Source organism: Equus quagga, chromosome 4 (genome assembly GCF_021613505.1).
Source record: "Equus quagga isolate Etosha38 chromosome 4, UCLA_HA_Equagga_1.0, whole genome shotgun sequence".
Lineage (NCBI taxonomy): Eukaryota > Metazoa > Chordata > Mammalia > Perissodactyla > Equidae > Equus > Equus quagga.
The window spans coordinates 77,350,130-77,372,530 of NC_060270.1; the positions used below are offsets into that span (position 1 = coordinate 77,350,130).

Genomic DNA, 22,401 nt, shown 5'->3' on the forward strand with positions numbered 1-22,401 from the left:
CTGAATATGAAGATTGTGTCCCTCTTTTTACTAACAAGCCACATATGGAATCACGAATTCCTCCCTGACATCTTTCTTCACTTGGCTTCTGAGACACCACACTGCCCGGCTCTCCTATCCCTCGCTGCTTGCTCCTCCTCAGTTGCCTTCTCTGGTTCTTCCTCTTCTCCTCAACCTCTCAACTCGGGAAGATGAAGCCCTCTCTCTAGCAACACTCTCTCCCCTCCTGATCTCATCTGGACCCAGGGCCTTAAATGCCGCCTACCTGCTGATGCTCAAATTTACTTTTCCAGACCAGACCTGATCTGCTGAACTTCACACTCACACGGCCCATCACCTACTCAACACCTCCACTTGCTTAACGGGTACCTCAAACTACGCATGTCTAAAATTAACTACCAATCTGCCTCCCCGAGCCCCAACCTCAGACTTCCCCATTTCAGTTGGCAGAATGCCTACCCTTCCAGAACCCAAGTCTTGGAGCCATCTTTGACTCTGCTTTTTCTTTCACCACCACCTCCAATCTATCAGTGAGCTGTGTTGTATTTTTAATTAGATCTGGAATCAGACCATTCGCACTCCCTGTGTTGAATGAGCCACATGGGGCTATTAATATTTAAAGTTAAATAAAATTTAAAAAATTAAAATAGAGAAAAAAAAAGAATGGCCCAAAGGAGAACTCTTAGGAAAACTACAGCAAAAATTAAATTTAAAAATTTAGCTCCCTACTTGACCTAGCCTTGTTTCAAGTGTTTACGAGCCATGTGTGGTCGGTGGCTGTGGTACTGGGCAGTGCAGACCCTGAACCTTCGATCACTGCAGAGAGTTCTGTTAGACAGTGCTGCTCACTCCTTCCCTGGGATCGCCCTAGTCCCAGTCACAAACATGTCCTGCCTGAATGACTGGAATAGCTTTTCAGTTGATCTTGCTTCTTCAGTCTTCACGACATGGCAGCCAGACTGATCCATTTAAAACATCTCAGATCATGCCATTCCTTTGCTCTGACTTGTCCAAAGGCTCGCACACATGTCTCCCAGCCAAAGTCCTCAGCAAGCCCAGCAAGGCCTTACGAGCTCTGGCTCCTTTTACTTATCTGACCTCATTGCCCAATCTTCCGACTTGCTCTCTCTGCCACAGCCATGCTGGCCTCCTGCTGTTCCTCCTCAAGCCCTCTGCATGGGCTGTTCCCTCTGCTTGGAATGCTCTTTCCCCAGATATTCGCCTGGCTCTCTCTCTCTCTCTCTTCCTTCTAAGCTCTACTCAAACATCTCCTTCTCAGTAAGGCTTGTTTGGACTGCTCTACGGGAATTTTAACATCTCCCCCTCCCATCACCACTCCTGGCAGTCCTGCTCTCCGGGACCCCACTCTGCCTTACATTGTCTTTTCCCCAGCATTTATCTCTATTCAACAAACTATATACATTTACTTGCTTATTATATCTATTATTTACTGTCTGCCAGGGATCTTTGTTCATTTACTCTCTGCTGGAAAGCTGGCCCAGAGGAGGCTTTCAATAAACATTTGTTCAATAAATGAATGAAGTTTTAGAGCTAGAAGGGACCTTGGAAATCATTCATGGATGGAGCAGTTGAGGTGAGCTTGAGTCAATGAGGTGAGGTTATTCACTATGGACCCACAATAAGTTCAAGGGAAGAGCTTGGACTAGAAGGTGGCCTGGCCACAGGTGTGTTCACTAGGCAGGCCCCATGACAATGAACTCCTCTCCTCCCTTGATTTGTCACAATAAGAGGGACACTGACAGATCACAGAGAGCTAACTGGGACAACAACCTAACTAAAATGCCAGGGGCATTTGCCACCTTCTTCTTGGTAAGCCTTTGCAGGATTCAACCATTGGTCCTGCTTCTCTGATGACTTGTAGGATGCAAGGAGCAAAGTGGAGGCTCAGGTTAATGGCTGTTTTCACATGCCAATCTTAACTCCACGTGTCGCAGATGTCAAGACTCTTGGAAAATTGGAAAAACACATGGTTGCTAAATTATGTTTTTTGCTAAAGCAACATATGCGTCTTTTAAAAAAAGAAAGTCATGATTTCATCATATAATTGCTAAATTAGTATTTGAGGAAAAGTTGATTAGTATGAAAAGAATGATTCTCCATTGCATCATTAAAATATTTCTGACAATCCAGAATAGATTACAAGAAAAGCAGACCCCAGATCACACTTCGTATTAGGGGTTCCTCTGTCCTTTTGTATCTGTAAGGAAATGCCATCTGAATATACGTATTTTTAAATATCTCAGGATGATGGTTTTTCTACTGCCAATTCTGATGCAGATAAAAACAGTGTGAGGATATTTCAACCTCATAAACAGACCTGTTCATAACGACGTGGGTAACAGGCCCAGAGTTACACAGCATGATATTAGCAAAGAGCCTGGAAAACTCCATCCATGGCTTACTGGATGATTTAACTTGCCAAAGTATGTAATTAAGAACCAAGTTATCTTTATAGTCATTCCTTCATTACTGAGATAACTCAATGGGAGGCTTTTTGAGAGATGCCAGATTTGGAAATAAAATCCTTACAGACCGCACTGCAATGTCATGAAGATTATACCAGAAAACAAATTGATGCACATAGACAATCTTCTGTATGTACCAGAAAATTAGATCTCAGGAGAGATGGGCAGCTAAAATATAAAAGCAAGGGCAGGTGGAGGCAGAGCACAGTGGCAGGGAATAATCAGCGGCACCCCTGAGAGAGGGGAGCCCCGAATGGCCAGTGTGCTTGCCATGCGTTACCTTGGGTGGGGCTCTTCATTGCTTTCACTAACTTGCCCCTTCCAGCTCCAAAACCATTATTTTCATAGTCCAGGTCACTGTCACTATCACTGCCACCGCTGGCAGAGTACGCACACATTCTGGGTACCTTGTCCTAAATGAGTAATAATGAGACTGTTAAGATTATTCATGCAAATCAAAATGGGGCAGAACATCCTGTGAGGACAGGAAACGGTTCATATTCGGCCGTCGTTGTGTGCGCAGAATTCCGTTCCCACCGCACCCCCAAGAATGACTCTGCTTGGCCTGTCTACCTGCTCCTAGTGGAGCTGGCGCAGGTACTCAATTACCAGAGCTGTAGAAATGAGCCTGTATTAATGAAGCCATTGACCACAGTCTGCCATTGTCCCAGGCACAGGAAAGTCCCCACGGCTACCCATTCTGCATTTTGTATACTTCTTTATAGGGTCTTATTTTTCTCAAATGCCTACTATGCTCTTCTGTTCTGAGCCTAATGGCTTATTTATTGAAGTGATCTCAACACCGGCTTTCAAGCATTAGAGGGTGTGAAAAAAAATCAACCTTGGGGACAAAAGAATAAGTGTTTGCTTAATTTATAATTTTCTTCCAGCCCCTGAAAGGATAGAAACCTTTAGAAAAGTATGCAGTTGCTAACTCTATATGATCCCTGAGTCTACTGACAGTTCACGGGTTGAGGGACTCAGTGCCCCCTCTCGCTAACATGCATACACAGCCTCACTGTGAGGATGTCACTGGCCTGGCGATAATGCAGCTAGGCAGTTTTGATACTGCATGAACAGTTTCTGTCTCTGTGCACACAAACGGAATTCTAGCTCCAGGACTGCAACTGCTAAGTGTAGAATCAAGGGGCTCAGGACTGTCTTTTCTGTGTGCAGACTATCCTATTCGAGCTCATTAGACCCCACTCATCCCAAACAGTTCAGGTACAGCTGTGTGGGATGAGTCTCTAAAGAATGTTTGGGAGGGCGTCATTTGGTTGGAAATTATAAAAACTCATTTCATGATATGAGCTCCCTTGGCTGGGGTTATAAATTCAAGCAGTTACTCATTTCCTTTATTCCTTCATTCAGTTACTCATTTATCCATTCATTCAACAGATGTTTACTGAGAACCTACTCTGTGCCAAGCGGTGTGCTAGGTTCTGGGGCACAGACCTCAACACAGGAGATACCAGTAGTCTAGCAAGGATGATGTCTGTGAAGGATGACAAGGTCTATTGGCTGTGATTCCAGGGGAGCACCATGTCTTTATAATGCTCAGATTGACAGTTCGTGGGTTAAGGGACTCAGTCTCTTCTCTTGCTCAAATGCACACACAGCCTGACCTGTGACGATGTCACTGGTGTGGCAATAATGCTGTGTTCAGGCATTGCTGAGGCAGTTGACATGCTAATCCACATCTAGAGTTCCAGCAGGACTCCAGGAACACTTTCTGGGTATGCTGAGATGCATTTTTTTCATCCCTCCACTCAACAAACCCTAATGGAATCAGGTACTGTGCTGGGCACTGGAAATATAAAGCCAACTCTTGCTTTGAGTTTCCCCTCCTTAGTGGTCAGTGAAGCAGAGCTCTAAGTTCTAAGTAAGAGTGGTGACTCTCACTAGTTAGGGCAGGATTTCTAGTGGGGAGAGATGGCGCAGGATGATGAGATAAGGGACCCCAGAGGTGTGTGTGTGTGTCGGTAGACATATATGTTGGGTGGGGAGTGTTCTGCCATCACATGTAGAGGGGACAACTCCCTCCTGGCCGCACTGAGTAATTCATTTTTTTTTCACTTTCTTGGAATTGCCCAAACCCTTTGTCATTGTCAACACCTGTTGTCTCTGAGCTATTTTCCTTCCAACTCTGGGTGTCTTTTAGGGTTTTCACAGTTTTCCAGTCCTCAAATAAAGCATGGCCAGCCCTTTTGGTCTAATGGTTAAGATTCGGTGCTCTCACTGCTGTGGCCTGGGTTCAATTCCGGGCCAGGGAACCACATCACCTGTCGGTTGTCATACTATGGCGGCTATGTGTTGCTATAATGCTGAAAGCTATGCCACTGGTATTTAAAACACTGATAGGGTCACCCATGGTGGACAGGTTTCAGTGGAGCTTCCAGACTAAGACAGCCTAGGAAGAAGGACCTGGCCACCCCCTTCCGAAGCAATTGACCAGAAAAACCCTATGAATAGCAGTGGAGTACTGACATAGCACTGGAAGGTGAGAGGATGGTGCAAAAAGACTGAGCAGGGTTCCACTCTGCTGTACACAGGGTCGCTAAGAGTGAGAATCCATGCAATTGCACTAACAACAACAAAAGAAAGCAGAGTTCCTGAGCCATGAGCTCCTCCCGAGGTCCAATCACACATCAGGAGGCCCGTGTGTGCCATCTCAGTGTGGATGAAGAACCCATAGCAAAAATGATAGGGAGTGAAGAAATGCAGGTCTCATCGACTCTGGCACATTATTTGACCACTCCATGCCTTTGTTTATCCCTCCCTAAAAGGAGTCTAATTATACCTGCCTTACATGTCTCATAGGAGCAAGGGAAAGGTTAAAGTAACTGATGAGATAATGAAAAAATATCATTAAATCATCCTAAATGGTGCTCTTATGGCTTGGGAGAGTGAGTGGCTTGAGAGAGCCTAATTAGGGGAGAACATCCATACGTCAGGAATCTGGGTGCAGATCCGTGGAACCATTTGAATTCCTCTCAAGGCTCTATGGAGTAACTTAATAACTCAGGAAAAAAGGTGAGCCTTGGGCCTTGATCTTCATTCACTGAACCAACCACAAATTTACTTTCAAATGAAATCTATCACAAATGTGTTTAAGAAGTTCACTTTTCACCATCAGGACCAACAGGTGGAGGGTGCCCTCCTGTCAGCCTCCCCTTTACCTGGGTCTCAGCAGTGGCATCTTCACCCCTCCAGTCTGGAAGTGGCTGGCTTGCCATTGTGTTTTCAGCATATTCGAATGACGAGCAAGTCTGAGGCCTTGGCTCTGCTTCATTCTGCTTTAGAGAATCAATTTTTCCTAAATGAGGAAATGTATATGAAATCATAATCAGCTTTGTTCAACTCTACAACTTTAGAAAGGGAGGTGGGTGAGATATTCAGAAATAATAAAAAAGGCCCAAATATGGTGAAAGCTGGGTTTCCCAACATTCTGTCCCCTGCAAGTCTGTGCCAATGGAAATATCTGCATAATTATGTATATATAGAGAGGATGGTCACCTTGGAGACCCGAAGGCAAACTGTCCTTGGCCCACTTTTCCACAAACTGTTGTTCGACTTTTCATGTTAGAAAGTAGGCAAACTGTTTGGGAAACACTGATTATTCCTCAAATAATGGTTTTCATCAAATAACAAACAGGATTCCCTTTTGGAGGACTTCTTAGAGCCTTCATTGTGCTAATGGGGATTGTTATAATTTCCAAAAGAAGGATTTGAATTTGCAGCCTTTCCCAAACATATTTGAGCAAGGGAGCTTTATTTTCCTAGAATACCTGTGAAGGTCATTTTGAATAATGTGGTCTGGGAAACTTTCCTCTTCTGCCCTTATGTTTCCTCTCTGCCATTAAAGATGTTGTGGGGCAGTGCTTCTCAAGCCTTAATGCACACACGCATCAGCTCAGCTTTTGTTAAACTGCAGATTCTGCTTCAGTTGGTCTGGGGTGGGGTCTGAGATTCTGCATTTCTGACAAGCTCTCAGGTGATGCTGATGATGCTGGTCCATGGATCACATTTGGAGTAGCAAGGGTGTAATTAGCAGAGAATGATTAAGGAAAGTTCCTTCATTACCCATAATAGTAGATTAACCCACAGAGTGTATTCCTTCCTTATGCCAGAAAGGAGAATTGCTGTTATTATCCTCCAGCCTCAATGATTATCAACAGCACATGCTGTGATAGCCTCTCAACAGTATTTTGCTTGTGAGCAGAAGCGAAGTAATTGTATTTTCATCAGCACTGTGAGCTTTGTACAGTTACTTCCATTTTTGATACAGGAATAAGAGAAAAACCAACTCAAATGCATACATTAAACAGGAAGTGACTGCTCTAAACCACTTCCCTTTTGTTCTAGCTAGTTCTCCATTCCTTAATTTTTAAAATCAGTAACCAATGGCCACAGAGAAAAGAGAAATCTAGGAAAGCTGGCCCTGCCTCTGGACCACAGTGACAAAATCATTTGGTGGACAGGAAGCTTCAGGATGAGTGACACAAAGATGTCCTGCAGTGTGTTGACCTCACTCTCAACCTTACATTACTTTTTTACAACTCTTCATGACAATTTAATTAAGACACAAACCTTAGAAAACCAGTGCAGTGAAAACTAGCAGCAAGATCAGAACAATCTCCTTCCTATCGCCTTCTTACGAAGCAATGCAAGGCTGGCAGTTTCTATTCAATTTGTTATAATGACAGTGTTTAATCATGGAGTCTACTCAGTAGCCCGCTGCTGAATTGAGGTCACACATGTGACTATTCAGGCATGGAGCACATAATCTATAACTAAGATTTCACCCCTGAATCTCTGGAGGCTGCGTCATTAATTAACAATGGACTTATTTCAAAAATAATATGCATTACAGCCTTTTAAAATGTAGCCTTGGCTTGGAATGAGCAGAAGTTTGCGGTGAAATATTCATGGCAGCTAGTGTTACCGTACGAAGGGACAACTCAGCCATGGGAATAGCGCAATCCCATTTACTCAAAAATGTTTGATTAGAAGTCTTCTTTTCTAATTTCTCAGAAGCCCACAGTATAATCACTATTTGTGGCTCCTTTCTAATCATCAAATCATAAACGAAAGTCTTTACAGTTCTATGTCATATGCTTATGCATGGCATAAACATAAATGCAACATAAGCCATACAAGTTAAAAATTATTTACTGTCATCTTGGGCTGGAATAGATATTTTTAATCTTGAGGGAACAATGAAAAAACTCTGACCCTTACCCTGGTCCTATCTTTAATCATGAAAGCTTGCTTCAGTTGACTGCGAGGAAAGATGGTACTTCTCAACGGGAATGCTCACTCCATTTTATTACAGTTAATGCACAATCTACTGCTAATATATCAAACTAATTTTTTTTATAGTTAAACGTATAAATATATTTGAACAGGATAGGAATATGTCAGAAGACATATGTTTCTGGTTAGAGGGCAAACAACATTTCCACTAAATCTGTTGTAGGCCTAAACTGGTCTATATTCAGAGTTAAGTTTTAAAAGATAAAATCTCTTGACTGTATGTTGTGTGGTTTTTTTTCTTCATCAATTTATATATCCATATACTGGTGCTTACCTGCTGGTTTCCTTTATACATGTATACATTCCTTAACATAATAATGTGTAATACTTGTTTTACCTTTCGGGTGAAGACATGCAGGAATTTTCATGCATCCACCTTTCCATCAGGCAGGTGAATTACTTCCTGATGGAAACTTTTTCTGCTGCCTGTTTTCCATTTTTGTCAGGTGCATTATTTTTGTGGGTAAACAATCAAATTTGGAAGGGAATAGGCATTTTACCTGAGGAGGCTGGTTTGGGGAGGCGACTCTGAGGAGGTCGCATCCCTCTGGCAGTCACGATGGGGTCGGATGTGGAGTGAACAACGGTGTTGTCTGCAGAGCCCTGGCTGTCTGCAGAGGAAGGCACTTCTCGTTCAAGGGTCTGGGCTCTGATGGAAGAAGCTGCACCAACGGCTGGCTGGAGAGACAGGATGGGCTCACTGTCTTCTGGGGATTCTGGTTGACATATGTAGCGTCCTGCTGAGCGATTCCCCGAGTCTGGGAGTGGAAAGGTTCCGATCCCACTGTCCAGCGTCCTCATCTGGCAGTTTGATTCTAGACAGAGTAACAGAGTGAGGATTAGAAAAGCCTCATGTGAAAAAGGTAAAAGAATCACGGGCATTTGGATCTGATCTGGAGGAAGGGGGACATCCAGAAGGAAGAAATACTATTAATGGTGTAGGAAATTTCCAGTGAGTGGCATGAAACATTTAATTGAACATGAAAATTTTCCCTTCATGTAATATGAGGTAAGAAGGCCCACTGTTACCGGCAGCAAGAGTCACATGTAAATACACGCTGGATGGTTCTCCAGAATTATAATAGAAAAAGAACAGTCATTAGAGACCAAAAATTACTTTTGATCACCCTTATTTCAATTGGGAATCATATGACTTCAATCAATTAGGTGAAATTTATTAACTGAAATAAGATGAGTAATGAGCACACATAACAAATTGAAGTGGTGTTCTAACAAAGGTAACTGTGCATCTCTTACATGAATTACCACCCATTTGGCAGTTAAATAAGTCTCTGGCCTCTTGATTTGACTGTGAGGACAAATAATTCACATGCTATAAAGGTCATCCCAAAAGGTACCCTCCTTTATCATGTGGTAACATCACTTTATCGTGTGGACTTCAATTGACCCAACTGTCATTTGAAGTCTTATTGAGAAGACTACAGCTTTCTGTCTTTCTCTCTTACCTTATGCAATGAAAAAACTCATCAGTACCCTTTGGATTTCTTGTCACTTCCATAGATCCCACTATTCCCTAACACAAATAAAGTTGATTTCACCATACATGTGCGACATATTCTGCTAATGATGTTTCATCTTCAAAAATTTTATATTCAGGCAAAAATGCAATATCTGAAAAAATTTTTATGTATCTGATTTCTGAAATGATGGTGTGTTTTATCTAAGCCAATGAGACAGCTTTCAAGATCTGGTTGTCACCCAAAAAGTCTCCTGTTTATATGATAATCTTAAAATGAAACATCCTCAGTAAAGTTTACATTAGTGTCTTATAAATCTAGGACTGGGTAAGAGGCACAACTCAGCCTGTTGGGCACGGTGGAGAATGTTATAGAATACGATGTAATCTTTGTGTCAAGAGGCTCAATAGTTAACATTCTGGTGGGGCCTTATGGAACAGTGGCTTTGAGTGTGGTCTCTGCCAATAACTAATTGTGTGAATCCTTGTACAAGATCCTTAACCTCTCAAGGTCTCAGGTTTCTTTTAAGGTCACCGTGAGGATATAAGTATGTTCACTATCAAATCTTTAGAATTTAGGATGACACCTAGCATATCATGAGATAGCTGAATGAATGAAATAATGAATGGTGAAAAACCCAAAATGCTTAGGATGTTTATGAGATATTAGTAGACATCTGATAGGTAAATAATTTATCCTTAAGTACCTTCCTTACACAATCTCATTTGATGCTGATCAATTAGTATCTGAAGTTCAGAATCTGCCCATTCCCTCCTCCTTCTCATAATCTCTTTGCTCTGAGTAGCTGAATTCTGGGAATTTGCTAGAACTAGGGTAAAAACAAAGGGATGGGGATGAGTACAGAGTTGGCTTTTATAGGTTCTAGTAGGTTTGGTGTTTGGTTTTGGTTGCACTGGGAACAAAAGAGAAGCTTCAGTCTCCAAAGGGATATTTACCAGAAAGAGCAGATACCTTTTCTCCAGTGTGGTGCCATTCAGACATTTCAAATACCGTCGGATCCCAGAGATGGGTCACTGACTGCAGGAGCCCTGAGTCACATGGCTATGGTCTGAGAGGTGCTTTTCTTTCCCAAGGTCATAAGGGCTAAGTTTCAGCCCCATTCATTTTAGGGCCTCGATCTGGTCAGCTTTACTCTCAACGAGCTTTATAGATTATTCATTGTCTTCTCGATTCATCGTCTTCTCAATTAAGGGGACTTAATTGTTACAGAATGGCCTTTTTGAGAAATAATCATCTGTTTGCATGGGGAGTATTGCCAAAAGAGTTCAAAAAGAAAGACCCTGCTGTTCAGAATTCAGTGTCCTTTCTTCATTTTAGCCTAGATATACAACACTCTTCAGATTTAGCATGTCCACATGTTGTACTTGGGGCAATTATAAATGTCTGAACTATTTCAGTCTCACACAGGAGTAAGCAGATCTTCATCAGAACTGACCTAGCCTTTGGAGATGGGAATTAAGGATTCATGGGATGTAACAGCTGAGGTGTGTTAGTCCCTACAGGCCCCAGGCTGCCTGCCATAATAATTTACTCCCAGCATCTTCAGGACTGCCCACCCCTGAACCAAAGAGTGTTCAGTACAGTGGGACACTAGGGGCTCTGTTCCTTTTGTGAAGATGGATCGTCAAGTTTGGCTGCTTATTACAGCTACCAGGAGTTCACTGCTTTCTTTGTAGCATCTCTTCATCTTCACAAGCTCATAAGGTAAGAACGATTATCGCCATTTACAAATGAGGAATCATGGCTCAAAAAGGTTAAGTCGCTTGCCCAAGGCCATATGCTATAAATAGAGAGATTGGATTTAAATCCAGCCTTGCATAATTACAAAGACTCTGCTCTTAACCACCAAGTGATACTGATTCCTCCAAAATGTGCAGGTAAATCCAGAAGTGGGGTCCTCTCAGTTAACAGCGATTGAGGCAGCCTTGTGAGCAGAAAGCTCACAGAATGGCCCCGTGCTCCTGGGCAAGGTACCCAGATTCTCCTCTGGAATTGGTGTGGGCCGCTGAATTCTAGCTGGTTCCCATGCTACCCATCCTGAGGTTAGACGTTCTCGGCATCTACGTGGCTGGCGCCCCTACACAGGATGCCTATACATCCTGATGTACACCATTCCTGAGAACCACTTCCATGCCACGCCTTTTTGGGTGTTTATCTCAGCTCTCTGGGCTTGGTGATAAGCATTGCTTACAAGAACAATGTTTTCCTGGCTTTGTCTAAGAATTTTCTCCCCTCCAAATATTTTACCGCTCAGAAAGCACTTAATCCAGTCCCCTTAAATGGGGAATCAGAAAGTAAAGTGAGATTCTTGGCTGTCTTTTCAGTGATTTTCTGGGGAAAGGCCTCCCAGACCAAAGTCCATGCATGTTGGCCTGCCCTATAGTACAGAGCAGGAAAAAGGGCGAGGAGGGATCTGGGGTAGGAAAAAATGTTGAAAGAAGTCTAAGTCTGGTGCTCTTCTGAGGACACCAACACTTACTGGTGTCTGTCCCTTTAAATTATTCTCTTTTCCTTCTTTCCCTTCACAATATCGTCACACCAGAATCTATAAACAAGAGTGCTGATATTCCTGAGTTCTCTGATTCTCTGAGAATTGTGCGCACTAATATTAAACTCAGAAACCACCTGCTATTAAAGCCATTTTTTATTTCTAAAAATTATAGATGCCAAATGTAGTGAATTTGAAGGACTCATTTGTAAGTACCTATGAAATGAGGTGTGGACAGTCAGGGACTCAGGCTCCATATGCCAGTTTCACCCTCAAGCAAATTTCTCCAGAATGCATAAACCTTTGGAAATGGAGTTTATATTGAAAATGCTGACACCTTCTTTATGTAGTTTCTTTCAGGCACTGTAAGTTTCTTACAGTTCATAAAAATATTGTAACCTGAAAAAGTCTTAGATATTGTACTTCTGAAGGCAGTTTTTTCTCAGAGAATTTTAAGGACTCACAAAATAATTAAATGGCCATGATAGGAACAAAGTTCAAAGGGGCAAGCCGGCCTTGCATCTCAAATGAGTTGACTCGGTCTTGATCTTGACAAGTGTAAGTTCACATTTGTGGTTGTGAGAACAGCTGCCAACAGGGCCTTGCTAATGAGTTCAAGGGTTGGGTCACTGGATGGACCAGCGGGTTTCATTCTTCCAAGGTCACCAATTACATCTCTGACCTGAGTGAGTCCTCCCACCTACTTCTCATTGTCCCATTTGCCTTTTGTCCATCTAACTCTCAAGGTAAGTTCTCTCACTTATCACCACCAACAAGCCCCAGACGTTTCATGGGATCACTTACAGCAGTGCTTCCCAGGCCTTTTAAAGTCGTGGCACACATAGAAAATATATGGCTCACTGAGGAAAACACCAGCTGCCCCAGGACCACTAGCCACCTGAGAGCTGAGGGTGCCACATCTCAGCACACCTGGGATCCATCCACAGCATGTCAACAGCAGAATGGTGGGGAATCTTTTATAGAATGGACTCAGGATCTTCTTTTACTGACACCTTGAACAGATTACCTTGCATATCTCTGGCAGGCAAGGAGATGGATAATTTTTTAGTCTCTTGGCAGCTGGTATGAGAATTCTTAGGCCCTCTTTTGTTGAGAAAAATGTTGAGAGTACGTGGGTTAGGAATATTGTCTGGCATCAAAGCCTCAGTAAGGAGGGAAGTTATTGTGCCTAAGAGGGAGATGAGCAGCCAAGAAGGGTGAGGGTCTGCATGGGATGGTGGTGGAGAAGAAACTCTGGAGAAACATTTCCACTGGGGATTTTCAACTATTAACTTAGGGTATGTAATATAAAATGCCCACTCAGCCCTCCAGTGAGCATTAACCCTTCTGTTGCTTGTACTAGGTGTCTTGGCAAGTGGCTTTAGTTTCCTCATCTGAAAATTAGATAACATAACCTTCATCATAGGGTTCTTTGAGGACTAGAAACATTGCATGTAACAAACATGGCATGATGCCCAGAACACGTACATAGTTATTATTTAGAAAACGGCAGTAATTCTTTTTTTTTTTTTAAAGATTTTATTTTTTTTCCTTTTTCTCCCCAAAGCCCCCCAGTACATAGTTGTATATTCTTCGTTGTTGGTCCTTCTAGTTGTGGCATGTGGGACGCTGCCTCAGCGTGGTCTGACGAGCAGTGCCATGTCCGCGCCCAGGATTCGAACCAACGAAACACTGGGCTGCCTGCAGCGGAGCGCGCGAACTTAACCACTCGGCCACGGGGCCAGCCCCAGTAATTCTCGTAATAAGTGCTATTAGACTGTAAGCATCCTGGGGGCAGACTGGATATTACTCATCTACTCAATATTCCCATATAAACCTATTCTTGCTTCTATATTGCCCTTGTTTTACCGTATGGGAATTATATGCTGGTAGAGCTAATAATAATTATAGGCTGATAGAGTATCTGATTTATGCTCCATCACGAGTACTCAGCACAGTGCCTGACGGTCAGCTCTCACTGAGTAGAATGAAAGAATAGGTGGATGAAAAACATCTCTAATCTTTAAAAAGTTCTTCCTGAAATTAAACTGAATATGCACCCTTCCTTTTGAAATCCCAATCTGCTGCTTTTTGTTCTGACTCCAGGATCCAAAGAAAACAGCTGACTTCCTTCTTCTGTGTAGCTATTTTTCACATACAGCCGGACTTCATTAATTCAGATAGCCAGAGGGATAAGATTATTCAGAATTATTGAATATTTTGAAGACCAATTTCTTAATACTTCCAAGTCCCTGGAGCAAGGGTCTGTGACCAAGACAAAGGACAGCCTGTGGAATGCTGCTTTAGCGTCCTCCTCAGTTCCCGCTCCAACCTCAAAGCATCACGGCTGGCAGGTCCCAGGTCTAGCAAAAGCTGGGGTGCCATCATTACCTTAGGCCTCATCCTCAGGGATTCTAAGCTGAGTGCTGGCAACCCATTTAGCATCAGCACCCATAGCAGTGTAAGAACTAAGTTCTCAGAGTCTAGGTCCTGGGAGCCATTTGTAGTGAGGAGATGACATTACTCAGTAACTTCTTATATGTATTTACACAAAACAGTGAATTCTCTCTTTTAAAACAATTTGTTATCTTCATGGAGTTGTATATGCTTCTCCCAAACTTGTTTTATACTATTCCTTTATACAGTAACATTATCTTTAAAAATGGCTGCAAAGGGAAAATTTATTTCCAGCACTGTTTCAGTTAATATAAATTTCCCAGTTAATGGAATCTGAATTAGCAATGATTTTGAGCATTTGGGAGATGCCACTAACTTTTTCCTCACTCTTCTCTTCTACAGATGAAAATGTCTCAACTTTCTCTTACACATTCTACCTTAAAAATCTTTAATCACTTGAATTTGTAAACCCAAACTCTTGGTATTAATGTGTCTGTCCAAAGAGATTATTGTATAGGATAGGCTTAAGAAAACCTGACTCGATTTCTAAGTTACGCTGAATATTCAGAAGAATGAAGTGAAAAGAAAATAGGCTGCAGAGTTGGAAAGGCTAGGCTTGAAGACCTGCTTGGCTACCTGCTAGCTGTGTGACAATGAGGGATTTTTTAAACGATTCTGAACTCATATCATCAGAGCTCATTTCTAATAAGCCCAGCACAGTGCTCATTACAAAGTAGGTTCTCAGTAAGTTTCCTTAAGTGGTTGTCGGGGAGAGGTGAGGGCCGCTGTAGGTACACAACACACACAGTGGCATGGAATGCAGGGCAAACCAGACTTTCGTCTGTGTGGTTACTGTTTTCCTGCAGCACCTGGGTACATTTCACTAAACAACTATGCTGGTTATTTCCTAAGCAATTACCTTTTGGTAACCATTTCCTTGGAGCTTAGTTGATCATAATCATTAGTGAGCAATTATGAATATGGAGCAACGTACTTGGAGTTGGTTGCAAACTGACTCATGTATAGAAAGGATGGAGTCCATTTTCTCAAAAAATCTTAGTCTTTTTTAAGAGCCTAAACAAGTGATGTTTACTGATAATCCTTTGTTCGTAGACCTACTGCATTATCAGGGAACATTCTCAAATTAGTAAGCTGTGATTTTCAGTTAGCAAAGGTACAGCACATATATTCTAAAAGGTTATACCTGCTTCTGTGCAATGATCTACCCTGTCTTATAGATTCAAACAAATTACCTTATTAATCAACTGATTTTTTTTCCTTTTCAATACTCAAAAATCCTGGGAACACAGAAAACTTTAAAACCCAAAACTGTTTTTTACTTTGAGAACTTCAATCATATCTACAAAAGTTTCAGCCAAACATACAATGAGGACCCAACACAATTCACCATCCAGAAAGAGCAACGTATGGATGTTGAATATTCATACCATATTATTAACTGGCGCACTTTCCTATAATGCAAGTGGCCATGGAAATAAATCTTTGTATGAGTTTTCTCCAGGTTCCTAAACATCTTTAAGCTACGTGTGCTATTGGCAACAGAAACTTAAACTACAGATGGGAGAACAGATCTCTTTATTTGCACATCTCTCCCTTCATCTGTGTGGATGAAACAAGCTAAAAAAAACTAAGCCTGTTGCTAAAGCCACATCAATTAAATGTAGGTTATTCATTGTAAGTTTACCCTGTGGTTTTTGTCAAAGTAGTCCAAAATGACTGTATTGGCTATTTATTCACAACCATTGGATAACTTTTGGCTGTGGCATTAAGATGACCTTCTGAAAAAATAAATTCAATTTGACGGCTTTAGAATGCATGAGAATACTCAGCCTCTAAGTTCAGACTGGATTTAAATATTCTGAAATTGGAAAGGTGTATAGGAGAATGTAAAGGGATTGTTTTTCAATCCCTTGTGTTCTCTTTGATATAAAGGAAGACTGGCATGTTTGGGGTCTGGCACACTGGTACATAAGGAATGAATATAGGGAAAAAAGTAAGGAATTAATATGACAAAAGACTTAAAAAGGGAAAAAGCAGATCATGAAACTCCTTTGTAAAGATAAAGGACAAGTTATTTAAGCCAATATAAAAGACGTGCCACTTCAGGCCAGGTTGATATCTGGTGAACCCAATATTCTGTGTCTAGCATCACATAAAATATTGTGGTGGTCATAAAATATGCGACATAAAATATATGACTAAAGGATATAAAATAGAAAAGGTCTGAAATATGTTCCAAATGCCCAAGTAGACCACAAATTCATAAAAATCCTTCTTGAATTTATTTACATATTCAGCTGGTATAAGCCCTAAGAAAAAATTCCTTAAGTTTGCTATAAGATGTGCTCCTTCTTGTTACTGATGCTCAAACAACCTCTCCTAAGATTCTGGGGATGGCTCTTGGTCTGCTATTAAGAGAGTTGTTATGGAACTTTCCAAACCCTTCTTGATTTTACAAATTCTAATAATTATCTCTATACTCTTATTCCTCCAGACTGAAAAATCTTGAGATCTTCACATAACTTCTTCATATCTTGCTATGCTACTATGCCTGTCTTGTAAAACAATAGCCAGATTTGGATGCAGTATTTACTGTGATATAGAAGAGTAAGTTAAGATAACCACTACAGTTTAATGCCCAGCATTTGTTTGAATTAGTCAGCTGATCTAGGAACAGACTTGAATCCCAGACTGCTACATATTGTTTTGGTCGTCATCACTTCCAGGTCAAAGTCCTTGTTTATGAGAGCACAACACAGATCCCTGCTAACTCCCCACAAAGCAATGACTACCCCTTGACCACCTTCCTATCCATATGTCAAATCTCATCCTCCTTAGACATTTTTCTAATTGAAAAAAAATAAATAAACCTTACTTTCCTTAGCAAACTTTCTACAGCACCATAAAAATGAAGAACCACAATGGTTCCAGCCCTGATCTGTGATCACTATTTTTCTAATTGAGGAAATGCCAACTTATTTCCTTCTTCCTTTTGTTTTCTGTTATCCGTGCTCATTCTCTATCCATGATAAAATTACTCTAACCTCAACTTTTTTCTCCCAATCTAATTATAATTTCACTACTTGCTTGTATCTTCTTCTAATCCACTTTTGGACAGGTGCTTATGAAAAGCATGTGAAAGGTCTAAATAAATGACGTTTACTGATTCTCCTTTGTTCAGATTTATTACATTCTCAGATCACATTCCCAAATTAATAGGTCATGATTTCCCCTTAGAGAAGGTACAGTGTATTTATCCTAAAAGGTTATCCTTGTATCTCTTTAATGATCTACTGTCTCATGGATTTGCTCCATCCTTCACTGTCCTGCCAAAATGAAGTGAAAAGTTGAACAATTATCTGGTGAATCTGATGGACACAGATGGCTATTATGGGTAATTCTATCTCTCTAAATCTCTCTCACTCCATATCAGGTTTGCTCAATTATATGGACAACTGCCTCTACTCTCCATTTCACCTGCCTGGATAACATCTGCTTTGATAAAGCAAGTGAGGGAAGGAAGGAAAGAAAATAAATTGGGGGTAAGGTGCTACAGGAAGAGATTCAAAACAGCTTTATTTGGAAAGAAGCATGTAAAAACAGAAGCATGGGGAGATTCAGACCCATCAATTTTGCAACAGATAAAAATTTATTAAAGATGTTTACAAGAGCTAAAGCATCCTATGTATTGTTAACCTAATTTTTTAAATTAAAATGTATATACTCTAAAATTATAAGTTATTTTACTTTGCTTATATTACCTTAACTATAGATATTTAAAGAAAGTCTCCAGAAAGATAAGAATTTAAAGTTCATAGATGTTTTTCTCCATTTGTCTCTATATTTAATCAATATTAATGATTTCTCAAATTATATGCAGAAAGGAAGAAAGCTTAAGTCTTCATACCCCTAAACTTTTTATTTTTAATATTCACTTTAACATGCCTTACTTGCTTGGTTCAGGATTTTAATTATTATAAGGTAATCTATTTTAAGTGACTATTCAAGGATCATTTATTTTTCTTTCGTGTGACTGTAGTTAAAATATGGGTGAAGAGAAGGGTGAAGTTGATAAGAGGCTATCTTTCTATTTCAGCTGCCATTCTCCACTCTCCAATATCCCATGGCTGTCTCTACAGGAAGATAATAAAGAAGTCATGAAATCCAGCAGACCAAAGGAGACAGATTTGGGTGAAAATATATCCAGATTTTTGTTTCTGTCCATTAAGAATTAACTGTCACAAGAACACACATCCACTGTTAAAGACTGTTTTCAGACATTGGACTATAGGCAGCATAGAACTTGATCAAGGAAAACAAATGAGATGAGCCCTACAATCTCTTCAGACAACTGCCTGGTGATGCTTTCCAGACTGAAACACAGAGAGAAGGAACAGAGTCTGGAGGTCCTGCTGAATTGAAGAGATAAATACAGGTGTGTGTGTGGTGGGAGTCAAGGTAGCAAGAATTTTCAGGGCAGTGTTTGGAAAGAATGGAAATAGTCGTAGTTTCCCTACAGTCTCCAGCTGAGAACCAAGCTGCACACGCAAGAAGTGAAATTCATGAGGTCAGAGAAACAATTACTGTGAAGCAGTAGGTTAAATAATTTCCTGAGCTCCTATAAGGCTGAAAATAGTTTATGTTTCCACCATCCAGAGAGGTTAAAACTTCTTGAGTCCTAAGAAGGGTCAAGCCTTAGTAGTGAGGCTAAATTATACCCAGACTAAAGGCTTCCCTAAGCTTGTCATAACAAAACTTAAGAGAAAGTCTGGAAAAATAAAACTAATCTGCAAATACGTTAAATGTACCCCAGAACAAAGTCCACAGTCTTTACAAAAATACAATGAAATCCAGCACTCAACAATGTAAAATTTATAATCTCGGCATCCAATCAAAAATCAGGAAGCACTGCAAAAAAGCAGGAAAATATGATCTATATCCAGGAGAAAAATTTAATCAATAGGAACAGACACAGTAATGAGAGAGAATAAAATTAAAAAACAAGAACCCCAAAATATTGTAGATGTCATAAATATGCACAAAGATATAAAGTAAAACGAACATAATTAGGAGATATTAAAATAATAAAAATACCAAAGTGGAAATTATAGACAGGAAAAACTACATTTAAATGAAAAAATAAAGCACCACATAGAATTAAGAGCAGATTAACAGAGAGATTATATACAGCAGAAAAAAAGATCAGTGAATTTGAAGACATAACAATATAAACTATCCAAAATAAAGCACATAGAGAAAAAAGACTTAAAAAAATAAACAGACCCTCGGTGACCTGGGAGTCAATATGAAGTGGTCTAAATATGTATAATTGGAGCCCCAGAAGGAAAAAGAAAAGAGAGGAAGGGGTAGAAAACATTATGTGAAGAAATAACCAAAAATGTACCATATTTGATAAAAACTCTATACCCCAAATCTAAGAGACTCAATGAACCATAACTAGAAGAACCAACACTCTGAAAACCACACTAAGACACATCATAGCCAAATTGTTGAATATTAATGTCAAAGATTAAATCCTAAAATGAACTGAGGAAAAAGATACTTTACAGAACAAAGGAAAAACTGACAGCAGGCTTCATCTCAGAAACTATGTAAAGACAAAAGACAGTAGAATAACATATTTAAAGTGCTGAGAAGAAAAAAACCCTATCAACCTTTTAAAAATTAATTTCAATTAATTTAAAAATCAAGGAAAAATAAATATTTTTCAGACAAACAAAAGCTGAGGTAATTCATTGCCAGAGGATTTTTAGTGTAAGAAATATTAAGAAAAGTTTCACCTGCAGATGAAAAACGGGTATCTTGTAGAAATCTGGATACACAAAAAATAATGATGAACACCAGAAATGGTAAATACATGGTGTACATAAAATATATTTTTCTTATTTTTTAGTCTGTAAGAGATAATTGACTAAAGCAAATGTAACAACATATTGCAAGGTTTCTAACATAGGTAGAAGTAAAATATATAACAATAGCATAAAGGGTGGGAAGGGTTACAAGGAAGTAATCTGTAATATATTTAAAATACTGTGCTAAGGATGTAATTAAATTACATTTAAACATTAGATCAATCATTAAAACAAAGAAGTATAGTTAAGTTGCAAGTGGAGATAAAGTAGAATCATAAAAATACTCAATTCAAAAGAAGACAAAAATCTAAGGACAGATGGGACAAATAGAAAATAAATGCTAAGTTGGTAGATTTAAACCCAACCATCTAAATAATTAATTAAATGTAAATGGCCTAAACATCCCAATTAATAGGCTGAGATTGTCAGATTTGATTTAAGGAAAAAAAGGCAAGACCTAATTATATGCTGTCTATAAGAAATTCACTTTATGCTCATGGATTGGAAGAATAAACATAGTTAAAATGTCCATACTACCCAAAGTAAGCTACAGATTCAGTGCAATCCTTATCAGAATCCCAATGACATTCTTCATGGAAACAGAACAAAGAATACTAAAATTTGTATGGGGCAATCAAAGAACCCCGAATTGCTAAGGCAATCTTGATAAAAAAGAACAAAGCTGGAGGTATCACAATCTCTGACTTCAAAATGTACTACAAAGCCATAGTGATCTAATCGGCATGGTACTGGTCCAAAAACAGGCACACAGATCAATGGAACAGAACTGAAAGCCCAGAAATAAAACCACACATCTATGGACAGCTAATCTTCGACAAAGGTGCCAAGAACACACAAAGGACAAAAGATGGTCTCTTCAATAAATGGTGTTGGGAAAACTGGACAGCCATGAGCAAAAGAATGAAGGTAGACCACTATCTCATACCATACACAAAAATAAACTCAAAATGAATCAAAGACTTGAAGATATGTCCTGAAACTATAAAACTCCTGGAAGATAACATCAGTAGTACACTCTTTGACATCGAACTAAAAAGGATCTTTTCAAATACCATGTCCTCTCAGACAAGGGAAACAAAAGAAAAAATAAACAAGTGGGATTTCATCAGACTAAAGAGCTTCTGCAAGGCAAAAGAAACTAGAATCAAAACAAAGAGACAACCCACCAATTGGGATAAAATATTTGCAAAGCATATATCTGACAAGGGGTTAATCTCCATAATAGATAAGGAACTCACACAACTGAACAATAAAAAAACAAACAACCCGATCAAAAAATGGGTGAAGGAGATGAACAGACATTTTTCCAAAGAAGACATACAGTTGGCCAATAAATACATGAAAAGATGTTCAACATCACTAATCATCAGGGAAATACAAAACAAAACTACACTAAGATACCACCTTATACCTGTTAAAATGGCTATAATCACTACGACTAAAAATAACAAATGTTGGAGAGGGTGTGGAGAGAAGGGAACCCTCATAAACTGCTGATGAGAACGCAAACTGGTGCAGCTACTATGGAAAACAGCATGGAGATTCCTCAAAAAACTAAAAATAGAACTACCATATGACCCAGCTATCCCACTACTTGGTATCTACACAATTTGAAATCAACAATCCAAAGTAACATATACATCCCTATGTTCGTCGCTGCACTATTCACAATAGCCAAGAAATGGAAGCAACCCAAGTGCCCATCGACCGATGATTGGATAAAGAAGAAGTGGTATGTATATACAATGGAATACTACTCAGCCAGAAAAAGACAAATTCATCCCATTTGCAATAACATGGAAGGACCTAGAGGGAATTATATTAAGCGAAATAAGCCAGTCTGAGAAAGACAAACACCAGATGATTTCACTCATGTGTGGAATATAAACAAGTATATGGACAAAGAAAACAGTTCAGTGGTTACTAGAGGAAGGGGCGTGAGGGGTGGGCACAGGGTGTGAAGGGAAGCACTTGTGTGGTGACAGTCAAGAAATAATGCCCAACTGAAATCTCACACTGATGTAAACTATTATGAACTCAATAAAAAAAAATTGAAAAAAATGGGGGAAAAAAAAGAAATCCACTTTAAATATATTCATGGTTAAGGAGGTTCAGTATTATTTGGATATCAATTCTCTCCAAATTGATCTACAGATTCAGTGTAGTCCTAATCAAAACACTATCAGACTTCATTATAGACATTGACAAACTGAGTCTAAAATTATTTGGAAATGTGAACATTTTTTAAAAAGTGAAACAATGTCAGAGGACTGACACTACCGGAATTCTACTTTTCTACA

At 39.9% G+C, this 22,401-nt stretch overlaps 1 protein-coding gene across 6 annotated transcripts in view; it reads right to left on the bottom strand.

Annotated features, from left to right (window-relative positions):
* Window positions 1-22,401, bottom strand: part of NCKAP5 (NCK associated protein 5) — a 916,311-nt gene that overhangs the window by 49,094 nt on the left and 844,816 nt on the right. For 5 of the 6 annotated variants that reach the window (XM_046659632.1, XM_046659633.1, XM_046659634.1 and 2 more), the window contains 2 exons: window positions 8,303-8,617; window positions 5,666-5,802 (listed from right to left, as the gene is read on the bottom strand). In XM_046659632.1, coding sequence (XP_046515588.1) covers window positions 5,666-5,802; window positions 8,303-8,617 — 452 coding nt within the window. Of the gene's footprint in view, window positions 1-2,766; window positions 2,900-5,665; window positions 5,803-8,302; window positions 8,618-22,401 lie in introns of all 6 variants that reach the window. The other variant, XM_046659637.1, reaches the window with a different exon arrangement.